Below are 26,402 nucleotides of genomic sequence, written 5' to 3'. Positions count from 1 at the left end.
TAACAACATAAGAGAAGACTCTACACATGGACACCAGCGGATGGACAACACTGAAATCAGGCTGATTATATTCTTTGCAGCCAAAGATAGAGAAGCTATACAGTCAGCAAAAACAAGACTGGGAGCTGACTATGGCTCAGATCATGAACTCCTTATTGCCAGATTCAGACTTGAATTGAAGAAAGTTAGGGAAAACCACTAGACCATTCAGGTATGACCTAAATCAAATCCCTTATGATTATATTGTGGAAGTGAGAAATAGATTTAAGGGATTAGATCTGATAGACAAAGTGCCTGATGAGCTATGGGCAGAAGTTCGTGACACTGTAGAGGAGACAGGGAGCAAGACCATCCCCAAGAAAAAGAAAGGCAAGAAAGCAAAATGGCTGTCTGAGGAGGCCTTACAAATAGCTGTGAAAAGCAAAGGAAAGATATTACCATTTGAATGCAGAGTTCCAAAGAATAGCAAGGAGAGATAAGAAAGCCTTCCTCAGTGATCAGTGCAAAGAAATAGAGGAAAATAATAGAATGGGAAAGACTATAGATCTCTTCAAGAAAATTAGAGATACCAAGGGAACATTTCATGCAAAGATGGGCTCAATAAAGGACAGAAATGGTATGGACCTAACAGAAGCAGAAGATACTAAGAAGAGGTGGCAAGAATCACAAAGCTGTGATCACTCACCTAGAGCCAGACGTCCTGGAATGTGAAGTCAAGTGGGCCTTAGGAAGCATCACTACGAACAAAGCTAATGGAGGTGATGGAATTCCAGCTGAGCTATTTCAAATCCTAAAAGATGATGCCGTAAAAATGCTGCACTCAACATGTCAGCAAATTTGGAAAACTCAGCAATGGCCACAGAACTGGAAAAGGTCAGTTTTCTTCCCAGTCCCAAAGAAAGGCAATGCCAAAGAATGCTCAAACTACCGCACAATTGCACTCATCTCACACGCTAGTAAAGTAATGCTCAAAATTCTCCAAGCCAGGCTTCAGCAATACCTGAACCGTGAACTTCCAGATGTTCAAGCTGGATTTAGAAAAGGCAAAAGAACCAGAGATCAAATTGCCAACATCTGCTGGATCATCAAAAAAGCAAGAGAGTTCCAGAAAAACATCTATTTCTACTTTATTGATTATGCCAAAGCCTTTGACAGTTTGGATCACAATAAACTGTGGGAAATTCTTCAAGAGATGGGAATACCAGACCACCTGACCTGGCTCTTGAGAAACCTGTATGCAGGTCAGGAAGCAACAGTTAGAACTGGACATGGAACAATAGGCTGGTTCCAAATAGGAAAAGGAGTACATCAAGGCTGTATATTGTCACCCTGCTTATTTAACTTATATGCAGAGCACATCATGAGAAATGCTGGGCTGGAGGAAGCACAAGCTGCAATCAAGATTGCCGGGAGAAATATCAATAATCTCAGATATGCAGATGACACCACCCTTCTGGCAGAAAGTGAATAAGAACTAAAGAGCCTCTTCATGAAAGTGAAAGAAGAGAGTGAAAAAGTTGGCTTACAGCTCAACATTCAGAAAACTAAGATCTGGTCCCATCACTTCATGGCAAATAGATGGGGAAACAGTGGAAACTGGCTGATTTCATTTTTCTGGGCTCCAAAATCATTGTGGATGGTGATTGCAGCCATGAAATTAAAAGACGCTTGCTCCTTAGAAGGAACGTTATGACCAACCTAGACAGAATATTAAAAAGCTGAGACATTACTTTGATAACAAAGGTCCGTCTAGTCAAGGCTATGATTTTTCCAGTGGTCATGTATGGACGTGAGGGTTGGACTATAAAGAAAGCTGAGTGCCAAAGAATTGATGCTTTTGAACTGTGGTGTTGGAGAAGACTCTTGAGAGTCCCTTGGACTGCAAGGAGATCCAACCAGTCCATCCTAAAGGAGATCAGTCCTGGGTGTTCATTGGTAGGACTGATGTTGAAGCTGAAACTCCAATACTTTGGTCACCTGATGCAAAGAACTGACTCATTTGAAAAGACCCTGATGCTGGGAAAGATTGAAGGCAGGGGGAGAAGGAGACAACAGAGGATGAGATGGTTGGATGGCATCACCAACTCAATGGACATGAGTTTGGGTGGACTCTGGGAGCTGGTGATGGACAGGGAGGCCTGGCGTGCTGCAGTTCATGGGGTCGCAAGGAGTCGGATACAATTGAGCGTCTGAACGGAACTGAAACCCCTACATTTATGGTGATTTGTTACAGCAGCAATAAGAAATGAATATACCATTGTGTCCAAAGTCTATTTTGGATTTTGGATTTTTGCAGAGGGAAACTATTGGGGCGGTTGGCAAGAGAGTGAATTGATCTGATTTGTTTTATAAGGTTGATGGCTATTACATGGAAAATGGACTGAAATGAATATGCAAGAATGATCAGGGAGATGAGGTTGTGCATTCATGCAAGTAAGGAGTGGCTGGGTTAGTGTCGGGCTAGCATGGAATTGGAAAGAAATAGAGGCCAGGAATCAATCTAACAGGATTTACTGATGGAGTGGATATGGTTGGGGAGCAAGAGGACTGGAAAAGAAAGGAAATAATAAAGAATGAGGTTTGGGGCTTTTCAGCCTCTGGGTAGACAGGTGAGAGGCAATAGAGTACAGTGACTAACAGCCTAGAAGCCAGATGGAGCCTGCTGGGGTTCATGTCCTAGCAGTACTACTTAGTGGTTATGTCACCTTCGGCACATTACTTACCTCTGTTCTCAGTTTCCTCTACTGTAACAAGGGCTGAACAAGGGCTGGTTTGAGGGTAGTGTGAGATATGTAAGGTGTTACTATTAGTATCATCATGTGTTGGTGCCATTTATTGAAGTGGGGGAATCTGTAAAAGAAATAGATATAGGGGTGAGGGAAATAGAAAACAATGCTTTTGATCTGTTAGATTTGAGATGCCTTTTGGACACAGAGTGGAAATATCAAGAAAGCAGTTTAAGAATAGCTATTTCACATAAACGAGTGGAACGTAAGACCCTTGCCTTTCAAATTAGAGGAAAATATCCAATTATTCTATCCTATTTCCTTTGCTTTGATTGGCAGGCGCAGCAGGGGCCTTTCCTTAGGCTTATTCAAAGCAGTTGAAGAGAAAGGATTAACACTATTTGTTGAGAGTAAAAGAAGGAATGTGTGTTTAAAGAGATGTAGGCATTCTTTCTATTCCTTCCAATTCCTCCCATTCTAATGAAGGTGAAGATAACAATTGGGCAGTGAAGGGCAGACCATACAAAGAGTGGCATGGGGGTGGGAGGTGACCACAGTGAAGAGAGCTCTTGGGATGGTAGACTCCCCAGGGAGCTTTTTTCCAAATTGCAGCCAAAATTAATTGTCCACATAGTAAAAATAACCACTTACAATAGTTCTGCTGTCCCTGCCTCTAGTTTCAGAAAAGTGTATGAGTCTGAACGTAGAGTGAAAGCTGTGGTTAGGGCTGCTGAGTCTCAAAGCATTTCTAAAAGGAACATTTTTGTTTGATTTCAAAGTAAATGCATAAAACTTAGGAAATACAGAAATACAAAAAAAAAAATCATCTTTATATTTTAATATATCCTTGTAGTCCATTTTTCAAAGTAATGCATCTTTTAAACATTTTCACTTAGTAATATATCCTGGATATTTTCCCATGTCATTGCATAATACACTTAGTTTTCAAATGGCTATATCTTTTTATGACATGGACAATTTGGAAGAATGTAGAACCCTTCATACTTTTTTTAAATAAAGTTTTTTCCATTTTGTATTTTCCTCTTGATTGGATTAAGGATATGTACTCTCAGCCAGCAAACCTCATAGGTGAGCACAAGCACTTCTCAGGGCATCACAGCTGGAGGCACATGAGCATCTGCTTTTCACTGGTGATGTTAATTTTGATCACCTGGTCAAAGTAGAACTTAGTTCTTTCACTGAAGGTTATTGCTGAGGGTTTTTGTTCTGTTTCAACCAGTAAACAGTCTATAAGGGACACTTTAAATACATACACATGCTCCGATTTTCATCAGCATTTATCCATAAATGATTTTTGCCTCATCCAGTCCTTATCCAGTTGTTGTTAGATGATTTTTCCAACTCCAGATCTCCCTCCTCATTTATTAGTGATCCCTCTTCATTCTACTTTAAATAAGAACCTCCCTCTTCCCATTATTTATCAATTATTGGTATGGATTCCTGAACTTTATTTTGTTCAATGGTTCACCAATCATTACTGTACTTAATTACTTTGGCACACAAGTTAGCTAGTGGGGGCCCCTTCAAGCTGATTCTTACAATGCTGGAACACATTCCCATCATCTTTTATAAGTACTTCCTTAGTTTCATTGCTTCCCTGGTGACTCAGACGGTAAAGCGTCTGCCTGCAGTGCGGGAGACCTGGGTTCGATCCCTGGGTTGGGAAGATCCCCTGGAGAAGGAAGTGGCACCCAATCTAGTACTCTTGCCTGGAAAATTCCATGGACTGAGGAGCCTGGTAGGCTACAGTCCATGGAGTCGCAAAGAGTCGGACACTGAGTGACTTCACTTTACTTTCATTATAACAAATTGTTTCAGGAATACCTACTGTGCCCCAGCCTTGGAATCAGCTGTTTCTCTGAGCAGTCCTGGTTCCTTTGAGTGGGAATGGTATTAGAGACCAGTATCTAGGCTCTAAGTATGCTCAAGTGCTACTTGATTCTAGTGATAGTTTTTATACATATGTCAAATCTTTCAAATTGTGTGAGTTTATTGTATATTACGGGCTTCCCTGGTAGCTCAGCTGTTAAAGAATCCACCTGCAATGCAGGAGACCCCGATTCAATTCCTGGGTCGGGAAGATCTTCTGGAGAAGGGATAGGCTACCCACTCCAATGTTCTTGGGCTTTCCTGGTGATTCAGCTGGTAAAGAATCCACCCACAATGCAGTTGACTTGAGCGTGATCCTTGGGTTGGGAAGATTCCCTGGAGGAGGGCATGGCAACCAACTCCAGTATTTTTGCCTGAAGAATCCCATGGCCAGAGGAGCCTGGTGGGCTACAGCCCATGGGGTCACAGAGAGTTGGACACGACTGAGCAGCTAAGCACAGCATCGTGTGTTATGTTACTGAGTGTTCTGTGATCACTCAGCTACAGTCAGATGTCCTGGAGCGTGAAGTCAAGCAGACCTTAGGAAGCATCACTATGAACAAAGCTAATGGAGGTGACGGGATTCTAGCTGAGCTATTTCAAATCCTAAAAGATGATGCTGTGAAAGTGTGGCACTCAATTTGCTAGCAAATTTGAAAAACTCAGCAGTGGCCACAGGGCTGGAAAAAGTCAGTTTTCATTCCAATCCCAAAGAAAGGCAGTGCCAAAGAATGTTCGAACCACCACACAATTGTACTTATTTCACATGCTAGAAAAGTAATGCTCAAAATTCTCCAAGGTAGGCTTCAACAGTATGTGAACTGAGAGCTTCCAGATGATCAAGCGGGATTTAGAAAAGGCAGAGGAACCAGGGATCAAATTGCCAACATCTGTTGGATCATAGAAAAGGCAAGAGAATTCCAGGAAAACATCCGCTTCATGGACTACACTAAAGCCTTTGACTGTGTAGATCATAACAAACTGGGGGAAATTCTTAAAGAGTTGGGAACACCAGACCACCTGACCTATCTCCTGAGAAATATGTATGCAGGTCAGGAAGCAACAGTTAGAACTGGAATGGAACAATGGACTGGCTCCAAATTAGGAAAGGAGTACATCAAGGCTGTATAAAGAGCCTGTTGATGAAAGTGAAAGAGGAGAGTGAAAAAGCTGGCTTAAAACTCAGCATTCAAAAAACTAAGATCATGGCATCCAGTCCCATCACTCCATGGCAAATAGACAGGGAAACAGTGGAAACAGTGAGAGACTTTATTTTCTTGGGCTCCAAAATCACTGCAGATGGTGACTGTAGCCATGAAATTAAAAGACGTTTGCTCCTTGGAAGAAAAGCTATGACAAACCTGGATAGCATATTAAAAAGCAGAGACATTACTTTGCCAACAAAAGTCTGTCTAGTCAAAGCTGTAATTTCCAGTAGTCGTGTATGGATGTGAGAGTTGGACCATAAAGAAGGCTGAGTGCCAAAGAATTGATGCTTTTGAACTGTGGTGTTGGAGAAGACTCTTGAGAGTCCCTTGGACTGCGAGGAGATCCAACCAGTCAATTTTAAAGGAAATCAATCCTGAATATTCATTGGAAGGACTGATTCTGATGCTGAAGCTCTAGTACTTTGACCGTCTGATCCTAAGAGCCAACTCATTGGAAGAGACCCTGATTCTGGGAACGACTGAAGGCAGGAGGAGAAGAGGATGACAGAGAATGATGATTGGATGGCATCACCAACTCAATGGACACGAGTTTGAGCAAGCTCTGGAAGATGGTGAAGGACAGGAAGGACTTGGCGTGCTGTAGTCCATGGGGTCAAAATGAGTCCGACATGGCTGAGTGACTGAACAGCAACAGTTGTATGTTACTGTAATACTTAAACAAGCTATTTTACAAAAAGTAGATAATAAAAGAAACATATTCTAAAAAAAATTTTTTATGAAAAGAAAAAGAATTAAAGTATAGTATTTAGGGATAAAATTTGGGCAATACAACTCCAAAGAAAATCAAAGTGATTACCAAAAAATTTTCAAGAATGACCAATTTAGGAGAGAGGGAGTTGACTATGATTGGGTCGAGGGTATGAAGCTTCTAAGCTAGCTGATGAGGTTTTATTTTTTTACCTGGATGCTAGTAATTAGTTTCCTCATAATAATTCATTATATAAATTGTTCACATAATTTTCTGCAGCTTACAATTTTATCATATTTTACAGTAAAAAAGAAAATAAATGAATAAAAGTAAATGAATGCTGTTCATGTTCATTGTATATTAGGAATTAAAGTTACTCTGCAAGTAGGGCAAACCCATTAATAATCTAACATATTTCTTTGTACATTCATAAACTTATTAAAATAGCTTATAAAGCTATTTTAAAGTATATTCATATGTTATTAATGAGAAGCCTATACAAACAAACTAGAATATTAATCTTTCTTAATATGTTAACTTTTTGAATATTATTACAAACCCAGTCATATAAGATCAAGACAAATATTTTTTTTTAGAATTTCCATTTCATTCTTTAAAAATTTTTTTTCATTTCTTTTAACTTTTTGTTGTATATTGAAGTATAGTCAATTAACAATGTTATGATAGTTTAAAGTCCACAGCAGAGCAACTCAGCCAAACATATACATGTATCTATTCTCCCCTAAACTCCCCTCTCATCCAGGCCGCCGTATAATAGAGAACAGAGTTCCCTGTGCTATTCAGTAGGCTCTTGTTGGTTATTCATTTATATATAGCAGTGTGTACATGTCCATCTCAGACTCCCTAACTCATTTTGTTGTTTTTAATGGTTTTTATTTCTCTGCTGAGATTTTTTTATCTTTTCAAGAACTAGATTTTCCTTTATGTCTTCAAGCAGAATTATAACAGTGCCTTCAAAAGTCCTTGTCTGCTAATTTCAATATGTGGGTCATCTCAGAGTCAGTCCCTTTTAACAGTCTTTTCTCTTTAGAATAGGTCCTGCTTTTCTGTTTCTTCCTATGTTGAGTAATTTTTTTTTTTTTAATATTCTGAACTTCGTGAATGTTATGTTACAGAAATTTTAGGTTCTATTTCTCCAAATACTGTTGATGTGGTGGTGGGGAAGGGGCTGTGTGGCTTTAAATAGGCAATTAATTTGGTTGGCCTAAAACCACAACTCTGTTTCTATGGCAACAGCTCAACTCTCAGTTCAGTTCTTTCATCTTTAATTAGGCTGCTTGGAGTCTTCACCAGGTCACCTGTAGTTCAGGGCTCAGCCAGACATATAGGCAGAGTTTATATGCAGTATCTGGGATTCCCTCTCTCCAGGTCGCTCCCATTCAGGGGTTCACTCTTTACCTCCCAGCAGCTGTGGTTGTCCTCAGACACTGCCCTGTAGTTCTTCAAGCCAGAATGACTGTGAGTTTTCTATTTGGATTTTGGTTCTCCTGTATGGTGCAGTTTGGGGTCTGCCCTCAGGCTTAACATCATTTAAAAACAAAAACCAAAAACCTGACCCCATGTCTGTCACCTCATTGGAAGTATCAGCTTTCCTCCAGAATTGTCCTGCTTTTGGTCACTTGCGCATAGGGGTTTTTCTTTTCTTACCCCTTTTAATGTTGTCTAACGTTTAGACATTTTATTTAAATGCAGTTCTGCCTGATAGGAGATTACTTGGCCGGTACAGAAATGGACTGAATATTTATTTCTTTAAAGAAATGGTAATATAAAGAAGCTAAGAAATTTTTAATGGATAAATAAAATAATGATATAGAAAAACACATATAGTTGGACTAACAAATTAAGGTATTTTTGGCAAACAGAAACCCTTTGAGTATGTATTCTAATTTTAAGGAAATCTGTGTCTGTAACAAGTAGAATGTAAAGATAAGAAAAGTAATAAAGGAAAAATGTATCTTAACAAAAGGGGAAACATTTTCACTTTAACTATTTTGAAATAAAATATTTGAACCTATTTTGTATTATTTTAGGAATAAATCTAATGAAGCTGATGAGTGTCAAAGAGAACTTAGAAAACTGAAGTTTGAATCCATTATCTCTGACTCACGGTACACATTGCAAATTTTTTATTTAATATTTTTAGTAATTGAATTTGAAACCATATTTTAGATAATATTTAAAATGTACTTAACTTTTTTTTATAGTATTGCTTATGTAAACAATATCTAACCCTAGTTTATAATGTATTGAAGCTCTTCAATGATTTTTGCCTCTGCCTAGATAAGAAAATTTTTAAATCACAGAACTATCTATTTATGTAGCATTCTTATTTTAAAAATTAAAGTTATACTCTTTATTTTTAAATGAGATGTTTATACATTTTTGATAAACATAAAAATATAGTATTAAATGCATATTGGTTGGGTTTTTTTCCTTATTCCATTTTAGGCATACCAGATTGCTTAAAGAAAAAGAAGACTCTTTAATGACTTGTCAACAAATATATAAAACTTTACAGGAAGAACTGACTGCAAAAGAAAGGCAAGAAGATGATTTAAAAAGAAGAATTAATATTGCAGAAAATGAACTGGAAATAACCAAAACTCTTCTGATTCAGACAAAGGAAGAAGTTGTAACACTGAAAAGTGAAAGGTACAGTCAAGAATAATTTCCAAATATATTTTATGTTTAAGTCAGTAATCCATATATATTTAAAACATCAAGGTCCTATATATTTTGATAACAGTGAAATCCAAGATTAACGATAAGTTTCACGTGAAAGGTCATCTCATCCTACCACCCCGTTTTACAGGTGATTAAACTGAAGCCGAAACTGGTTAAAGGACTTGCTTAACTTCACTGAGTTAGTGCAAGTAGGATGGAACCCACATGGCATTTGGTGTTAGATTTTTGTTGAATCAAAAAGATCATGTGTAGTACTTATACTACTGAATTTCACTTTGGCCAGTAATTGTTGGATTCTATCATCTTCCAACAGAAAGATCTGTTTATCTTTATCTCTTTATCACTTTTCCCTTTTTAAGTTCCTACTTTTCTTCTCTGTTATTTGTCAACACCTCGTATTGAAGACTGTCCAAAAGCAAAGCAGAGATACCTCTGTTAATGAGTTAATATCAAAGATACTAAGAAGCATATTCCTCCAACCATCCTAGATATTTTTGCTCAGTTACTTTGTCTTTACTTATCTGTACTTAATAACTCAACCATGCTTTCTTTCAATTTTCATTTGCCTGATAATATCTTTTATTATTTGAATCCTTTTGTTTTAAATCCATATTGTTATATAGCATAATGTTAGGGGTTTTCCTTTGTTTTGAATTCACATTGGTATATAGTATAATGCTAGGGGTTTTGTTGGCTTTTATTAAATCTAGGAGTCTTTAATGGGAGGTATTATGCCATTTACATGTTCCATAAGAGTACAAGTTTCATGAGGATAAGAATTTTTGTCTTGTATTATTCTCTGTGTACAGAAGACATAATTAGATATTTGTTTTTCATTTTTTTCTATCATTTTTCATTTTATTCATTTTATTTTATGAGTATTTGACTGCTTTCTATTTAGAAGATTTATAATCTTGTTTTCATTCTTTCTGAGGGCAGCTGTTTGCTCCCAGATGTGGAGTTTGGGAGTGAGGCCATGGAAATGGATGGCAGGCACCTTAGAATTAGGTTCATTGTCTCTGAACTTTCTCACCAACACTATGCCCTCGATTATATCTATGTCTACTCCAGGCTAGTCAGAGGTCTGTCTAGTTCACAGAGAAACAAGGATTATCTCTTGTCTCCCCTGAGATAATTTTCATTTACTTCTCTTTGGTTGAGTCAGATGAACAATTGCAGAGCTTATTGCCACCCACCACTTATTCCTCTGCCCTGCTACACCAGTAACATGCCTCTTGCTAAGGTGTTGCATCTTGTAGTTCTGTGAGTCTTCATCCCACCCCCACTTCTGCCATTTCACAATTTTGTCATTGCTAGTCCCAGTACATATTAGAAGCAGCAATTTTATAAGCAGGAAATTTGCAAGAGCCAGACTTACTAATAGTAACAAGAAGTGATGGCAGCTGAAAGACTGACCATGCATAAGAAGAAAGAAAAACTAAGTGCAAACAAAAAACTTTGAAAGCAGTGCAGTTTGGCCCCATATGCGGTAGAGACAAGCACCCCTACACATACCGGGAGTCTTGAGCCCTCTGTTCATAGCTGTGTGTGCCCGGTCGCCTCAGTCACGTCCAACTCTCCGCAATCCTGTGGCCTGTAGCCCGCCAGGCACCTCTGTCCAGGGGGCTTCTCCAGGCAAGAACACTGGAGTGGCTTGCCATGCCCTTCTCCAGGGGATCTTCCCACCCCAGGGATTGAACACGCGTCTCCTCCATTGCAGGCGGATTCTTTTCTGCTGAGCCACTGCGGAAGCCCGTGTTTATAGTATGGGTTAATAATTGATGGCCATAAGGGTGACTGTATCAGAAAGATTAAAATCAGCTATATACTCTATGTATGTGAAAGATACAGAATACCCCATTTCTAGTGATGTCAGATTAGTTAGATTTAGCTGTTTATCCAGATGAATTCTGTCTCTTTCATAGTGGTCATTGAGAAGATTCTATCTTTGTTCAAACATTCCTGGAACTCTTTTCTGAGGATTGGCTTAAGTGTGCATGTTTTAGAATATCCTCAGTATGATGAATCTTTGACCTTTAGGAATGAATTTGATTTTTAAAGCAATCTCAATAGGTCCAGTGAAAGCAAGTTCAAGGAGAATGATGGGAAATCAATCTGGGAAATATCATTGGGGATTAAAAATAAAGTAAAATGTTTTCTCTTTTTTTGTATGCTTAATAAACTATCTCTGGCAGCAATTTGAAGATGGCAGTTTCATGAATGTTTTCAGGATTAACAACATTATTAGAATAAATATAGAGCTTTCTTAGGGGATTGTTTGCTTTGAAATAGCATACCAAATTTGCTGTTTTCTTTCTTTTTTTTAAATTTAGTATGACTCTAACCTTATCTTCTATTTTAAGTGTTAAAGATGATTTCTTTAAGTTTTCTGAGAATAGAGACATCACTGGACTATTTTCTTCTCTTCTTCTCCTCTCTGCCCCTCCCCTCTTTTTTCCCTCTTGCTGTTTTTCTTTCTTTATTCTCTATACTTTAGTCTATCAAAAAGCAGGCATGATATTCCTTAGTTGTTTAGTGGCACCAAATGTACTGACATAATGTCTATCACATAATAAAAATTAATATGTGCTTGTAGTCCAGTAAGTTATTGTATTATCATAGGATTACTCTTAGATATAAGCACTGTCTTTTTTTTCCTTGTCCAGGGTTTGCTTCACATTTTGTCCATCTTGTCGTTTATTATATCCTCAGAATCTGGTACATGTATCCACTCAATAAGTATCTGTGGAGTGGATGAATGACTTGCTTTGGGTAATTCAGTTAGCTAGCAATTATTTGTTGAGCATTTACTATATGCCAGGTACTATGTACCCTGGGGATACAGTGGTGAATCTGAAACATTCCTTTCCTTGTGAAGCTTACATTCTAATGAGAGAGACAAACAGTAACAAAATAAATAAAGTAGAGAACTAACCAGAATAATTACACATTGTAATAACAGATAGAAGGTAAGTAAAGGGGTATTGTAGTAGAGACTGCAAGAAGGGATATCTGCTTTGGCAAGGGTGGTTGTAAAAGTAACTTCCAAAATGATGCATAAAGGAAGACAGGTAGCGGTTCCCACGCCAAGGGCCAGGGAAGAGTCTTACAAGCGATAAATGAGCTTGGTGAGCTCTCAGAAGTGGCAGTGTGACTTGAAGCCTGGCAGATGTGAGGGACACGGGCAAGGCCAGGTCTGCAGGGCCTCACGAACCTGTTGGAGTACAGGTATTAGTTCCAGTGCAATGAGAAGAAACCACTGGAGGGATTTAAGCAGAGGAATGACACTGTGGAAGGATCACTCTGATTGCTGGGTGAAGAAGGGATTAGCAATGGGCAATAGGAGGAAGTCAGGCCATTTACTGTTTTGATTCTAATCAAAGGGTTTTGTGCATATCCTCATGCGAAGAGTTGACTCATTGGAAAAGACCCTGATGCTGGGAGGGATCGAGGGCAGGAGGAGAAGGGGACAACAGAGGATGAGATGGCTACATGGCATCACCAACTCGATGTGTCATGAGTTTGAGTAAACTCCGGGAGTTGGCGATGGACAGGGAGGCCTGGCATGCTGCGATTCATGGGGTTACAAAGAGTCGGACACGACTGAGCGACTGAACTGAACTGAACTGAACTGAAGCCTAAGAGACATTCGAAAAGTGAAAATCTTTAACCCCCTGCCAGTTTCCGTTGGATTGTTTGAATGTCTGTACCAAGTGGATGAGAGCAAATAGCCAGGGCTTACTCCATGTTGAGCCAGAGGAAGATGGGAGAGCCAGGGTAAAAAGACATCCTTAAGAACAAGTGACCTTTCAGAGGCTTTGACATTACTGTCTAAACCTGCCTCAAAATTTTGACTTCAGAGGCAAGCTGTTATCCTGCCCCTTTCCTGTCTCTATTTTGGTTCTTTGTCTTCCCCTCCTATGATCATGTGACAGCAGATATTCCTTAAGGCTCATAGATGAACTTGGCTTTCCTCTCTCCACTTTCTTCCCCCAGTAAACTGTCTCTCAACTGAGAAAATTTGCTGTTGGAGCTCTGGTTTGAAGCACCAATGGAATTTCTAAATAGAGGTATCCTTAAGCAATTGGAGATGTGAAAGTCCTTCCAGAAAAAAGAATCTGGGCTCAGGAAAAAAAAAACTTAAAATAGAGACTTTTGATGAGACCTGTAGAGAGGGCTAGGCGGTGCCTGGGAATCTGCCACACAGCAAGATCCCAAACCTCTGCCTTGGAAAGACAGCAACCAACAGGCTGCAAGATGTGCTCTCCAGAGGCCAGAGCCCAGCTAGCTCAGGGTGCTAGGGTGGGCTTTGCAAATTCAGGCACTCTCCCCACACTGCCCCTCCTCCCCCTCCCCTCCCCACAGCAAAGCCATTTGCCATGGTTGCACTGGGACCATTATGGAAAGTGTGAGACTTATAAGCTATGTAGCTTCAGAAGAGGAGGAAAAAAGATATGAAAAGCCAGAACTGGCTCTAGAAAAAAATCGGCAGAATTTCTGAATTTGGAGCAGGAAAGGAGTTAGTGACTAGGAAATAATTCATCCTTAGTACAAATCTATTTAATTATGTATTGCTTTGTCCTCCACACTCATCTGAGGAAGCTCCCTTAGGAGAAGAGGCTCCACTGGAAGGAAGAGAAGTAGGTCCTCAAGATCCTAAATGCTCGGGGTAGAGAAGGTCTGGCCAGCTTGGTCACAGGCACACTGGGGCTGCAGAGAGGGGTCTCCTCAGGGCATGGCACAGGAACAGTGCCAGAGAAAAGTGTGGCTGTTTTTAAAATTCTGTGTAAAGACAGCCCTCAACTCTCATGCTTCCAGGCTATAAGGTCTCTTAGGCCAAGGCCAGAACTCGACCGGGAAACATGAATTTGTGACACCACTTCAAAAGTATTACGGATTAAATAGGGTTTTGTGGGCTGGCCTGCAGACCGAATTCCTTCTTTTTGGAAAATTACTGCTATAGTAAAATGTGTTGGGAATTTCCTGTAACCAACTTACAAATACATTTTAGAAGAACATATGTGTTTAAACTTGAAGGCTGCCCACGTATAACACTGAGAAATTCATTTACAAGTAATGTGTGGCCTACAGTGGTACCACTGAGACACGCAGCTGTTTGTAACAGCTCACACCATATACCTTCATGCCCAGGAGCTTTGTAGGCCCTACCTTGGTAAATTCCAAGAAAAAAATATAGAATTATTGTGATTTACTTGCCAATAACATGACAGGATTAGTGAAGAATGTTGTTGGAGGAAAAGCTTCATTGTGACCAAAGTTAGGTGCAACTGACTTGCATGTGAATGATTTTGTGAAATAAATAATATCTGTCTGTATCTCAAGCTATCTAGCTCTTTACCTACCTTAACTGAAATTTACCTAATTGCTCCTTGTCCCCACAAAGCATATGTTTGAGGCTATAGGGAAGAATTTTATTCCCCCTCTCACACACACATTAACTTCTTTCACAATTTCTTCATCCTCTTCTCTTTCTCTTTTATATTTGAGAGCTATAGACCCTCACCTCAGAAAAATAGACATAAAACCTGACAAATTATTTCAGGCGATTCATGGAGCTTCCTGTTCTCCTGTATATGACATGACCCCTTGATTAAACATATCTGCTGCTTCAGGCTCCCTCTTCCCCTACTCCTTCTTTTCTTTCTTCTCTCCTCCCCCGTTTCTCCCTCTCAAGCTCTCTCACCAGCCCCAGGTTTCACAGTCGTGGGGAGCCCTCTGAATGCTTCTGTGGACATGATTTTGTTTTCACACAGCCCCAAGCAAGATGCATCATTGTGCGGTACTCGTTAGAAACAATCAGGAATCTGAAAACCAGCCTGAACTCTGCCCTCCTTACCACTTGCCACAGAGGAAAGAGCTTATTTTTCTTGCGTAACAGTGCCATCCCCTCCTCACCAAACCCTGTGTCCCTATGTCTGGTCTCACTCAGAAGGAGCTTTTCTTCTAATTCACCAACCCAGAGGGAAAGCCATTTTCAAATTTGCACAAAGACTCTGGCCAGCAGAGTTGTGGCCCTCTCTTTTGAAGCAGGTATTATTTTCCACGTTTTCTTCTTGAGGAAACTGAGGCTAAGCAAGGCTAAGTGTCTTGCTCAGGTTAACGTAATTAGCATAGACAGAAGTCAAACTGTTGTATCTAGCTTTTAACCCGTGTTCCCCCCCCCCCCCACTACAGTTTGTACAGTTCTCTTAGCGTTTGTCCTGAAGGGATCCATTCTGTCAGCTTCTCTTTCTCAATCATGTTGTAACACTGAATCTTCAGAGAACTTCCAGCCCTGCAGAAAGCAGAAAATCCCAGAGTACCCCCTCTCACCTTCCCCTTGCTTTCTTACCCCACCTCTTCACTCTTCCAGGATTCTTTCATTCATTTAATAAAGATAATGTGACTTTTGTCATCCTTTCTGTAGTGCCTTGGCAAAATCAGAAGTAGAACTATACCTTCAAAACAAAAGTAGAATAAAAACATTTCACAACATAGCCTATAAGAAGATAAACTTGGTGTTTGGTTACTTTTTTGAGACTTTGTCATACTTTCATGAAAGCTAGAAGCAATAACAATATAAAAAAGGATGTGGAAGCAAGGTTTCAAGGATTCTGTTACCTCGTGGTAGTGTGACTTAGTATTGAATAAAAAAGAATGGACTTTTAAGTTAAGCAAACATAAATTTAAATCCCAACTTGACCAGTGTCAAGTTTGGACAACTAGCTTAATAATTTTAAGGGTCATTGTCATTTTCTGTAAAATGGGCATATTAATAACAGCTACCTTCTTGTAAAAATTAAAGCATCTAGTATCATGCCTAGTAAGTTGTAGGTGCCCAGAAAGTATTGATTCCTTCTCTTTCATCTTCCCTTAGGTTGTTAAACTCTTAAAGCATCATATCCTGTTAATTTTTATACCCTGCACTAGTGATTTAGATATTCAGTAAGTACCTGTTGAGTTCAGTATTATCTGCTTTACTCTTAAAGTTGTAAAGATTAGTCCATGGAGTGGTTTATTTTGGATGCAATTCTGTTAGTTTAAAGCATTATGAAATGAAGTGTTCTAGTAATATCATTCTAAAATAACAAATCTTATCTGATATTTTCCCCCAGACCTACCTCTTTCTCTGATTTCCTGTCTATCAATAGCTTTCAGAACAAGAGACTTGCCAAACTTCTTATGATATCACAGACACTACTTTTAACAGAGGCAGGATTTGTGCAAAATCAAAATTATCTCTTTGATTGACAATGTGAAGACATCTCTAAAAGAACAACTTGTGAAACAGAATTTAAAGCTGTCATTTGGCATTATGGTTTGACATTTGTTTGCAGTTATGTTTTTAACTACAATTAAGGGAATCTAGCTTTTCGCATATATGTATGAAATTAGATTCTCACTTTCTTTTTAGTCTAAGAATTTAAAAGTTAAAAGTTTTTTAAAATAAATACTCAGTTGTGAGTAGATCCTAATTTTCCTATTAGGCAAACTCTAAATGTTGTTTTTGAAATATATTGATAAAATTACAGGGAAGAGAGCCCTAAGCTGGTATAAGCTTGAACCAGCTCTGCCTCTTGTGAATCTTGTCACTTTAGATAGTCATTTACCACTCAGGATCTTCTAAAAATTAGGGAATTGCATTAATGTATCAGCAAATGGCAAGAAAGAATGACTATATCCCTAGAGCCTGAAACAGTGCCCAGCACACAGTGGGTACTCAATAAATATTTGCTAGTTGGATATATGGATGAATGGGAATGAATATAATCCCAGTCAAACCACTGATCACAAAAACTTGGAAGCTCTCATTGTCTGCTAGCGAGTCACCTTCTGACTTGCCAAATATGAATTCAAACTCCTGGATTCTAGGGATGATCTTCTTTATTGGATTCTTAGTAAAATCCAAATATAGGACCTGAATCTGTATTGTTTCTTATTATTCTAAAGCATCAATATCTCTAGAACTGGTTCTAAAGAGGAAATTGGATATCTGTATGATATTCAAAAATAGTTACACATTTTCAGCTTTTTAATATATGAATATACCTCTAACAACGTTTTATTTCTAGAAATCCTCTAGGTTTCTCCTAGAAAGCCTCACTAGAGTAAAAGTCAAAACTTCATCGTTTCTTTCAAGACAAGAGTGGTTTTTCTTTTTCAGTGTCTTAAGATGGTTTTATATTCCTGAATAATGTGCAAGCTCTTTCTTGAGTGTACTATTTAAGTGTGCTTTTATTTTTAGTATCAAGATTATCTTTTTCATACATATAATCATCTCTGTATACATTACTCAGTGCCCAGCCCATGGTAATCAAGGACAGCGTGTTTGCAACATCACATATAATCATTCTTTCTGTCTTGTCTCATTAGAGAATTGCGCTGAAGAGTCGAGAACAGACTCAGCAGGAATCAAAGAGACATGAAAGTCCTAGTTTCTGTAGCTATAATATCAAGCAAAATTATCACCCCACACAAGTTCATAAATTTTCTAACAGTTCTCAAAACACCTTATATTTTGTGGAAACGTCATGAAAAAATCACAACTCTGTCAATTTTGTGAATGATTTTTGTGAATGATTATCACTTCATTAACATTGTTTGAACCTTGGCTTACTATATTTTAACTTCTATAATCTACTAGCCTTTCACAGTTTTTATTCTAAATAGATACATACACATATAACCCATTGTACTGGGTCCATTAGAGGAATGTATGTGAAATGGATTCTACTTTTGTTGATATCAAAATTATAACTGTCTCCAAGAGATTAAAATTCAAGCACTTCAAATAGTCAATACCATCCATTTGATAGTAAAGGTAACTTCTAATGTACTCATAGGCACCCATCTGAAAATGTTCACTGAAATTTTCTAATCAATAAAATCTCTTTTCCAATAGTAAACCTGGCTTAAGTAAAAAGTTGTTTTGCTCAATATTAATCTTCAGAACAGGGCTTCAGTATAATTTACATTTTAATTTTAATTTGTCTTTTAATCTTTAATAAAGAATCTGAATTAGAAAAAAAGAAAGAAAATGAATAAAATTGCCAGGATTCTCCTGCCTCTCTGCTTCTAACAAGCACATAGCCAGTCATATCCATCCTATAGTACTGGCATTTTTTTTTTTTTTTTATTAGTTGGAGGCTAATTACTTCACAACATTTCAGTGGGTTTTGTCATACATTGATATGAATCAGCCATAGATTTACACGTATTCCCCATCCCGATCCCCCCTCCCACCTCCCTCTCCACCCGATTCCTCTGGGTCTTCCCAGTGCACCAGGCCCGAGCACTTGTCTCATGCATCCCACCTGGGCTGGTGATCTGTTTCACCATAGATAGTATACATGCTGTTCTTTTGAAATATCCCACCCTCACATTCTCCCACAGAGTTCAAAAGTCTGTTTTGTATTTCTGTGTCTCTTTTTCGTTTTGCATATAGGGTTATCGTTACCATCTTTCTAAATTCCATATATATGTGTTAGTATGCTGTAATGTTCTTTATCTTTCTGGCTTACTTCACTCTGTATAATGGGCTCCAGTTTCATCCATCTCATTAGAACTGATTCAAATGAATTCTTTTTAACGGCTGAGTAATATTCCATGGTGTATATGTACCACAGCTTCCTTATCCATTCATCTGCTGATGGGCATCTAGGTTGCTTCCATGTCTGGCTATTATAAACAGTGCTGTGATGAACATTGGGGTGCACGTGTCTCTTTCAGATCTGGTTTCCTCAGTGTGTATGCCAGAAGTGGGATTGCTGGGTCATATGGCAGTTCTATTTCCAGTTTTTTAAGAAATCTCCACACTGTTTTCCATAGCGGCTGTACTAGTTTGCATTCCCACCAACAGTGTAAGAGGGTTCCCTTTTCTCCACACCCTCTCCAGCATTTATTGCTTGTAGACTTTTGGATAGCAGCCATCCTGACTGGCGTGTAATGGTACCTCATTGTGGTTTTGATTTGCATTTCTCTGATAATGAGTGATGTTGAGCATCTTTTCATGTGTTTGTTAGCCATCTGTATGTCTTCTTTGGAGAAATGTCTGTTTAGTTCTTTGGCCCATTTTTTGATTGGGTCATTTATTTTTCTGGAATTGAGCTGCAGGAGTTGCTTGTATATTTTTGAGATTAATCCTTTGTCTGTTTCTTCATTTGCTATTATTTTCTCCCAATCTGAGGGCTGTCTTTTCACCTTACTTATAGTTTCCTTTGTAGTGCAAAAGCTTTTAAGTTTCATTAGGTCCCATTTGTTTATTTTTGCTTTTATTTCCAATATTCTGGGAGGTGGGTCATAGAGGATCTTGCTGTGATTTATGTCGGAGAGTGTTTTGCCTATGTTCTCCTCTAGGAGTTTTATAGTTTCTGGTCTTACATTTAGATCTTTAATCCATTTTGAGTTTATTTTTGTGTATGGTGTTAGAAAGTGTTCTAGTTTCATTCTTTTACAAGTGGTTGACCAGTTTTCCCAGCACCACTTGTTAAAGAGGTTGTCTTTTTTCCATTGTATATCCTTGCCTCCTTTGTCAAAGATAAGGTGTCCATAGGTTCGTGGATTTATCTCTGGGCTTTCTATTTCCATTGATCTATATTTCTGTCTTTGTGCCAGTAGTACTGGCATTTTGAAAGCCAAATGAAGTACTACTTTATTTCCATTGACTACTGCTCCTTATTTTGTCGTTTACTATTATAAGATTCTATACTTATACCTGAAAGTTGTATAATAACACTTGAAAATAAACCAGCATAGTTTTCTATTGCTGCTGTAGCAATTACCACAAACTTCAAACAACACAAATGTATACAGTTCTGGGGGTCAGAAGTCCGAGTGAATGTTAAGGGGCTAAAATCAAGATGTCAGCAGGGCTGGCTCTGTCTGGAGGCTCCAAAGGGAGAACCCATTCCTTTCTTCTTCCAGCTTGTAGAAGCTGCTGGCATTCCTTGGATCCTGGTCTCATGAATCTAATCTGTTTCCATTGTCATATCACTACCTTCCCTCACCCACCACATTAACCTTCTTGCCTCTTTCTCATAAAGACCTTGATAATTATACTTAGGGTACACCCAAATAATCTAGGATAATCTCCTCATCTGAAGATCCTTAATGTAATCACATCTGCAAAGTACCTTACGCTATATTTACAGACTCTGTGGATTAGAATATGAATATCTTTGAAGGCAATTATTTAGCCTACCACAACTGTGACAAGTTAAAGATAGCTATTATCAACCCTAGAGCAACCATTAAATAAAGCTAAACAGAGTTATAACTAATATGGCAACAAAGCAGATGCAAGTGAATCATAAGCCATATGTTGTTGTTCAGTCTCTAAAACTCTTTGCAACCCATGGACTGCAGCACACCAGGCTTCCTTGTCTTTCACTGTCTCCCAGAGTTTGCTCAGATTCATGTCCATTGAGTCAGTGATGCTATCCAAAGAAGGCAAAGCAAACAACAGATGGGACAAATAGGCAAGATAATGGATTTAAGTCCTACTCTGTCACAATTCAATTAAATGTAAATTATCTAAGCTTTAAAAGACAGAGATTTTCAAATTGTATAAGAAAGTAAGATTTAGCCATATAATTCCTACAGGAAATATATTTTAAAAGTAAAGACACAAAAAGCAAAAAATAAAAGAGTAGGGACTTCCTTAGTGGCCCAGTGGTTGAGAATCCTCCTTGCAACATGAGGGATGTGGGTTCAATCCCTGGTCAGGGAACTAAGATCCCACATGCCATGAAGCAACTAAGCCCATGCACCCCAACTGCTGAGCCCATGCACCACTGCTGGAGAGTCTGGGCACCACAACAAAAGATTCCCCGTGATGCAGCTAGGACCTGACACAGCCAAATAAATCAAGAATAGATTACGTAAGATAAAAGAATGGAGAAAGCTACACCATGCTGACACTAATCAGGAGCATCTAGAATGTGTTTATTAATATTAAGCAAAGTAGATTTTAGAACAAAGACTATTACCAGGAATAAATAAATTCATTTCCTAATGATAAATGAACCAGTTCATCAGAAGGACACGACAGTCCTAAATGTTTGTGCATCTAATATGAGAGCTTCAAAGTACATTAAGTAAATACTCGTAGAACTACAAGGAGAAGTAGACAAATTCAGTTATTTTTTGAAAGGCCAATAGCTCTCAACAATAGATAAAACATACACAACACAATTAGTCAGGCTATAGAAAATGAACTTTACAGTCAATCAAATTCACCTATTCTGTCCAACAACAGCAGAGTACACCTTTTTTCTCCAAGAGCATACAAAATATTCACCAAGACAGACCATATAACTTAACGACAAAGCAAAACCAAAGAAATTTTAAAAGACTCAAACCATACAAAGTGCATTCCCTGGTATCAATTTAATTAACTTAGAAATAAATTACAGAAAAGTATCTGGAAAATCCCCAAAATATTTATGAATTATGAAACAATTCTAAATAAGATATGGGTCAAGGAAAATATCAAAAGAGAAATTATGAAGATTTTTTTAACTAAATGGAAATGAAAACATCAAAATGTATGGAACATCACTGAAGCAAAACTTCAGGGGTCAAATTTATGGCAATAGGCAATACATGTCTATGTGAAAAAAGAAAAAAAGTCAGCTTCCACCTTAAGAAGTTAGAAAAAGAAGAGCAAACAGAACCCAAGATAAACATAAGAAAGTAAATAATAAAGATCGGAGCAGAAGTCGGTGACATAGGAAACAAAAACAATATAGGGTATCAATTTAAAAATTAGTTTCTTTAAGGAGGTCAATAACATTAATAAACATCATGTCAGACTCACCAGGACAAAAGAGAGAAGACAAAAATTTACCAATATCAGAAATGAGAGCAGTGACATTATGTTCTTCAGATTTGAATACATTCATAGAGAAATATATTTTAAACAACCTTATGCCATTATTTTTTTAATTCAAAAATATTGCTAAAAAATTCTACCCATCACCTGAACCTTCAGTGAGTCTTGGTAGTAGCATCAAAAATCACTGATCATGGATCATCATAAATTATTATATAATAAACACTGAAGTGAAGTGAGGTGAAGTCGCTCAGTCGGGTCCAACTCTTTGCAACCCCATGGGCTGTAGCCCACCAGGCTCCCCGGTCCATGGGATTTTCCAGGCATGAATACTGGAGTGGGTTGCCATTTCCTTCTCCAGGGGATCTTCCCGACCCAGGGATTGAACCCAGGTCTCCCGCATTGTAGGCAGACGCTTTACCATCTGAGCTACCAAGGAAGCCCATAAAAAACATTAAAAATTTGAAATATTGGCAAGAATTACCAAAATGTGACGCAAAGTGAGCAAATGCTGTTGGAAAAAAATGGCACCACAAAGCCATTTGCTTGACTATGCCATTAACTTTGACTGCTCTGAAAAAATGGACACATTTTTTTGAAATACAAACTTCCAAAGCTCACTAAAATGAAAGAGATAACCTAAATTTATAGTTTAAATTTTTCCCACAAAGCAAACTTTAGGCCCAGAAGTTTTTTCACTGTTTTTCAAGCATTTAAGGAAGAAATAGTACTAATTCTACTTAAACTCTTCCACACAAAGAAGAAGGAATAATTAACTTATTTCATGAGACCAGTATTACCTTGATACCAAAATCTGACAAAAACATTACAAGCAAATTAACATGACATGCCATGAGCATAGATGCAAAAATTCTAAACAAAAATTTAGCAAATTGAATCTAGCAACTTGAAAAGTGAAAGAAATCATGAATGTGTGGGGTTTATCTCAAGGAGGCAAGATCGGTTTAACATTCAAAAATCAATTATTGTTATTCAAAGATTTAAAAAGAAAAACTATGAATATGTCAGTAGAAACAAAACAAGTTGGCAAAATGCAATGTTTATTCCTCAGTTTTTTTAAAACCTCAGAGGAGTAGGAATAGAGGAGAACTTCTTCAGATTGATACATGGCATCTACAAAAACTTACAGATAACGTCATCCTTAATAATGATAGACTGTATGCTCTCCTCCTGAGATTAAGATCAAGGAAAAAGCATCCACTGTCATCAGTTCTGTTCGTTGTGCTGAAACTTCTAGTCAGTATAGTCAGGCAAGAAGAAGTAATAAAAGGCATCAGACTGGAAAGGAAGAAATAAAATTTTGTATTCACAGATGATATGCCCACTAACATGAAAACTATAGAATCTACAAAAGAAGTTACTAGAACTAATAGATGAGTCTGACAAAAGTTGCAAGGAAAAAAGTCAACATCCAAAACCCAAATTAATTTCTCTATATTTGCACAGAGCAATTGAAATTAAAAAGCTGTATGTATAAAAAATACTTCAAAACACATGAAATACTTAGTGATGAATCTGACAAATAATGTGCCAGACCTGTATATTAAAAACTACAAAACATTGCTGAGATAAATTAAGAGGATCTAAATAAATGGAGAGAACAGAAGTCTCAATATTGTTAACATTTATGGATTTATAGATTGAATGCAATCACAATCAAACTTACAGCAAACTTCGGGTAGAAATTAACAAGCTAATTCTGAAATTCATATAGAAATGCAAAGGACCTAGAAAAACAAAAACAACATTGAAAAAACTTTGAGCCAAAAGATTAAAGTCACTACCTGACTTCAAGATTTATTGTAAAGCTATAAATAATCAAGACAATGTGGAATTAGTCTCAAGATAGACAAATATTAATAGGTCAATGGAGCAGAATTAAGAATACAGAAATAGGCACACATATATAGTTAACTGATTTTCTACATGAGTGCCAAAGCAGGTCATTAGAGAACATACAGTTTTTGTGACCATTGGTGGAACAAATGTATACCCATATGCAAAACAAAATGAACTTTGATTTCATACTGTGAAAATATATATAGAGAGATTAATTCAAAATAGATCATAGATCTAAATACAGAACATAAAATTATAAAACTTCTAGGAGAAAACAGGAGACATATCTTTGTGACCTTGAATTAGGCAAAAATTTCTTAAGATTGAAACCCAAAAGCAAAAAAAAAAAAAACCGAAAGCACAATCTATAAAGAAAAAAAACTTGATAAGTTGGACTTCATCAAAGTTAAAACTTCTGTTCTTTAAAAGGCATTGTTTAGAGAATGAAGACAAGCCATCATCATAGATTTGTACAATATATTGATATATGCCATAAAGTACTTGTTTTCAGAATATGTAGGCTTATTTTCTGAATATGTAAAGAACTTTAGAAACTCAGATGACCATAAGCAACCAATAAAAAAGGAACAGAAGATTTGAACTTCACCAAAATATACAGATGGCCCATAAGCACATTAAAAAAAGATACTCTATATCATTAGTCATTAGGGAAATACAGAATAAAACCATAGTGAGATACAACCACACACTTCTGTTTTTAAATATTTTTTATTTTTCCTTTTTGGCCACACCTCTTGGCATGTGAGATCTTAGCTCCCAGACCAGGGGTTGAATCCATGCCTCCTGCTGTGGAAACATGGGGGCTTAATCCTGGACCTATAAGGAAGCCCCATGATCACACACTTTTGGAATAGCTAAAATTAAAAGTATTAGTATTAGTCACTCAGTCGTGTCCAACTCTTTGCGATCCCATGGACTGTAGCCCGCCAGGCTCCTCTGTCTATGGGATTCTTTAGGCAAAAATACTGGAGTGGGTTGCCATTTCCTCCTCCAGAGGACCTTCCCAACTGTACATAAAGGAGACTTCATTAATGTGCATTACAGGATACCCCAGGTTAACCTGTTATAGAAAACTGCCTCTTGAGTCTTCGTATTCTATACTGATTCTACACCTCTGGTTGGCCGATTGCTTGTTTTTTTCTTTATTTAGGTTTTAAGGTGAATGACCTGGGGATATTTGTTTCCATCAACCCGACTGCGAATCTAAAGGCACCGTGGAAATGTCTATTTTTCTTGCTATCCTCAGAAGAGACTGCTGCACATCTACTCTATGGTTCTCATTCTTTTCAGCTTACAATACAAATAGCTTATTATTTTTTGCAACCTATGTCTTATAATAAAGCAGTGCTGAAAAATTAAATAGAAGAAAGTTCAGCTGCCATATAGGCTATGCAAATGATTTGCTGGTGGTGATTTTTAAGCTTGATTCTAAATAGATGTATGAAGCATGGCACTTGGAAGACGTTCAAATTTTGCTATTTAAGATATCTTGAAATTATAGGCTCGCTCTCCCTAAAATTTCAAAAAACGTAGCGCTTAGGCTCTTAAGGGTATAGCAGTGATAAAAGCTTTCATAGTCATTTCTAAAAAGCAACACTTCATAGTTTTCTCTCTCCAGTGGTTCTCTAATATACTTGTAGAAGGAAGGCAACAGAAAACCAAGAATAAAAATAGCTGAGCTCTCCACAACTGGGCTTCCTGCCTACTTTCCCTGTTCAAAGAGAAGAGGAGACACCATCTTGCAACAGAGGCTTCATAGACTCTGGGCTTCTCCAGTGACAGTCGGCATTTGATGCCCAATATCTCTTGGTTCTTCTTGTTGCCAATGGTCGGCCTGGTGATGGTGGTGAAATGGGAGCAATTAATCGGTAGATGAGGGAGGGCTTCTTTTAACAGTTGAAGGGGTACCATTACCAGTTGTTAGCAAACTGTGGAAAGACTGGACCTCTCATATTCTGCTGGCTGGAATATAAAACAGTACAACTCTTTGGAAAACATTATGAAAATTTCTTAAAAAGTTTAATATACACTTACTTACCTTGCTACTTAGCCATTTCACACCTAGATATTTACCCAAGAGAAATAAAGGGAAATATCCATACAAATACTTGTACACAGATATTAATAGCTATGTTTGTAAGAGCCAAAACCTGTGAAATGACCTAAATGTCCATCAACAGATGAATGGATAAACAAATTGTGGTCTATCCATTTGATGAAATATTACTCAGCAAAAAAAGATAATGAACTATTACTTAATGGTACAACATGGATAGATTGAAAAAGAACTATGCCAAGTAAAAGATACCAAACAAAAATGAATATACTATATGATATATGGAGAATTTTTATAGAATTCTGAAAATACAAACCAATGTATAGACAGAATGCAAACTCTTGATTTCTGAGGGTAAGAAGGCAGGAATGAAGGATTTTAAAAGGGCATGGTG

The 26,402-nt window shown here is 37.8% G+C and overlaps 1 protein-coding gene across 1 annotated transcript in view; it reads left to right on the top strand.

The window, feature by feature from the left end:
• The window catches only part of LEKR1 (leucine, glutamate and lysine rich 1), a 210,219-nt gene that overhangs the window by 129,493 nt on the left and 54,324 nt on the right, over positions 1–26,402 (top strand). Inside the window, exons 8-9 of the mRNA XM_043473929.1 lie at positions 8,585–8,662; positions 9,003–9,206. Coding sequence (XP_043329864.1) covers positions 8,585–8,662; positions 9,003–9,206 — 282 coding nt within the window. The remainder of the gene's footprint in view (positions 1–8,584; positions 8,663–9,002; positions 9,207–26,402) is intronic.

This window comes from Cervus canadensis, chromosome 7, assembly GCF_019320065.1.
Source record: "Cervus canadensis isolate Bull #8, Minnesota chromosome 7, ASM1932006v1, whole genome shotgun sequence".
NCBI lineage: Eukaryota > Metazoa > Chordata > Mammalia > Artiodactyla > Cervidae > Cervus > Cervus canadensis.
This window is presented reverse-complemented; position numbering and strand designations above follow the sequence as displayed.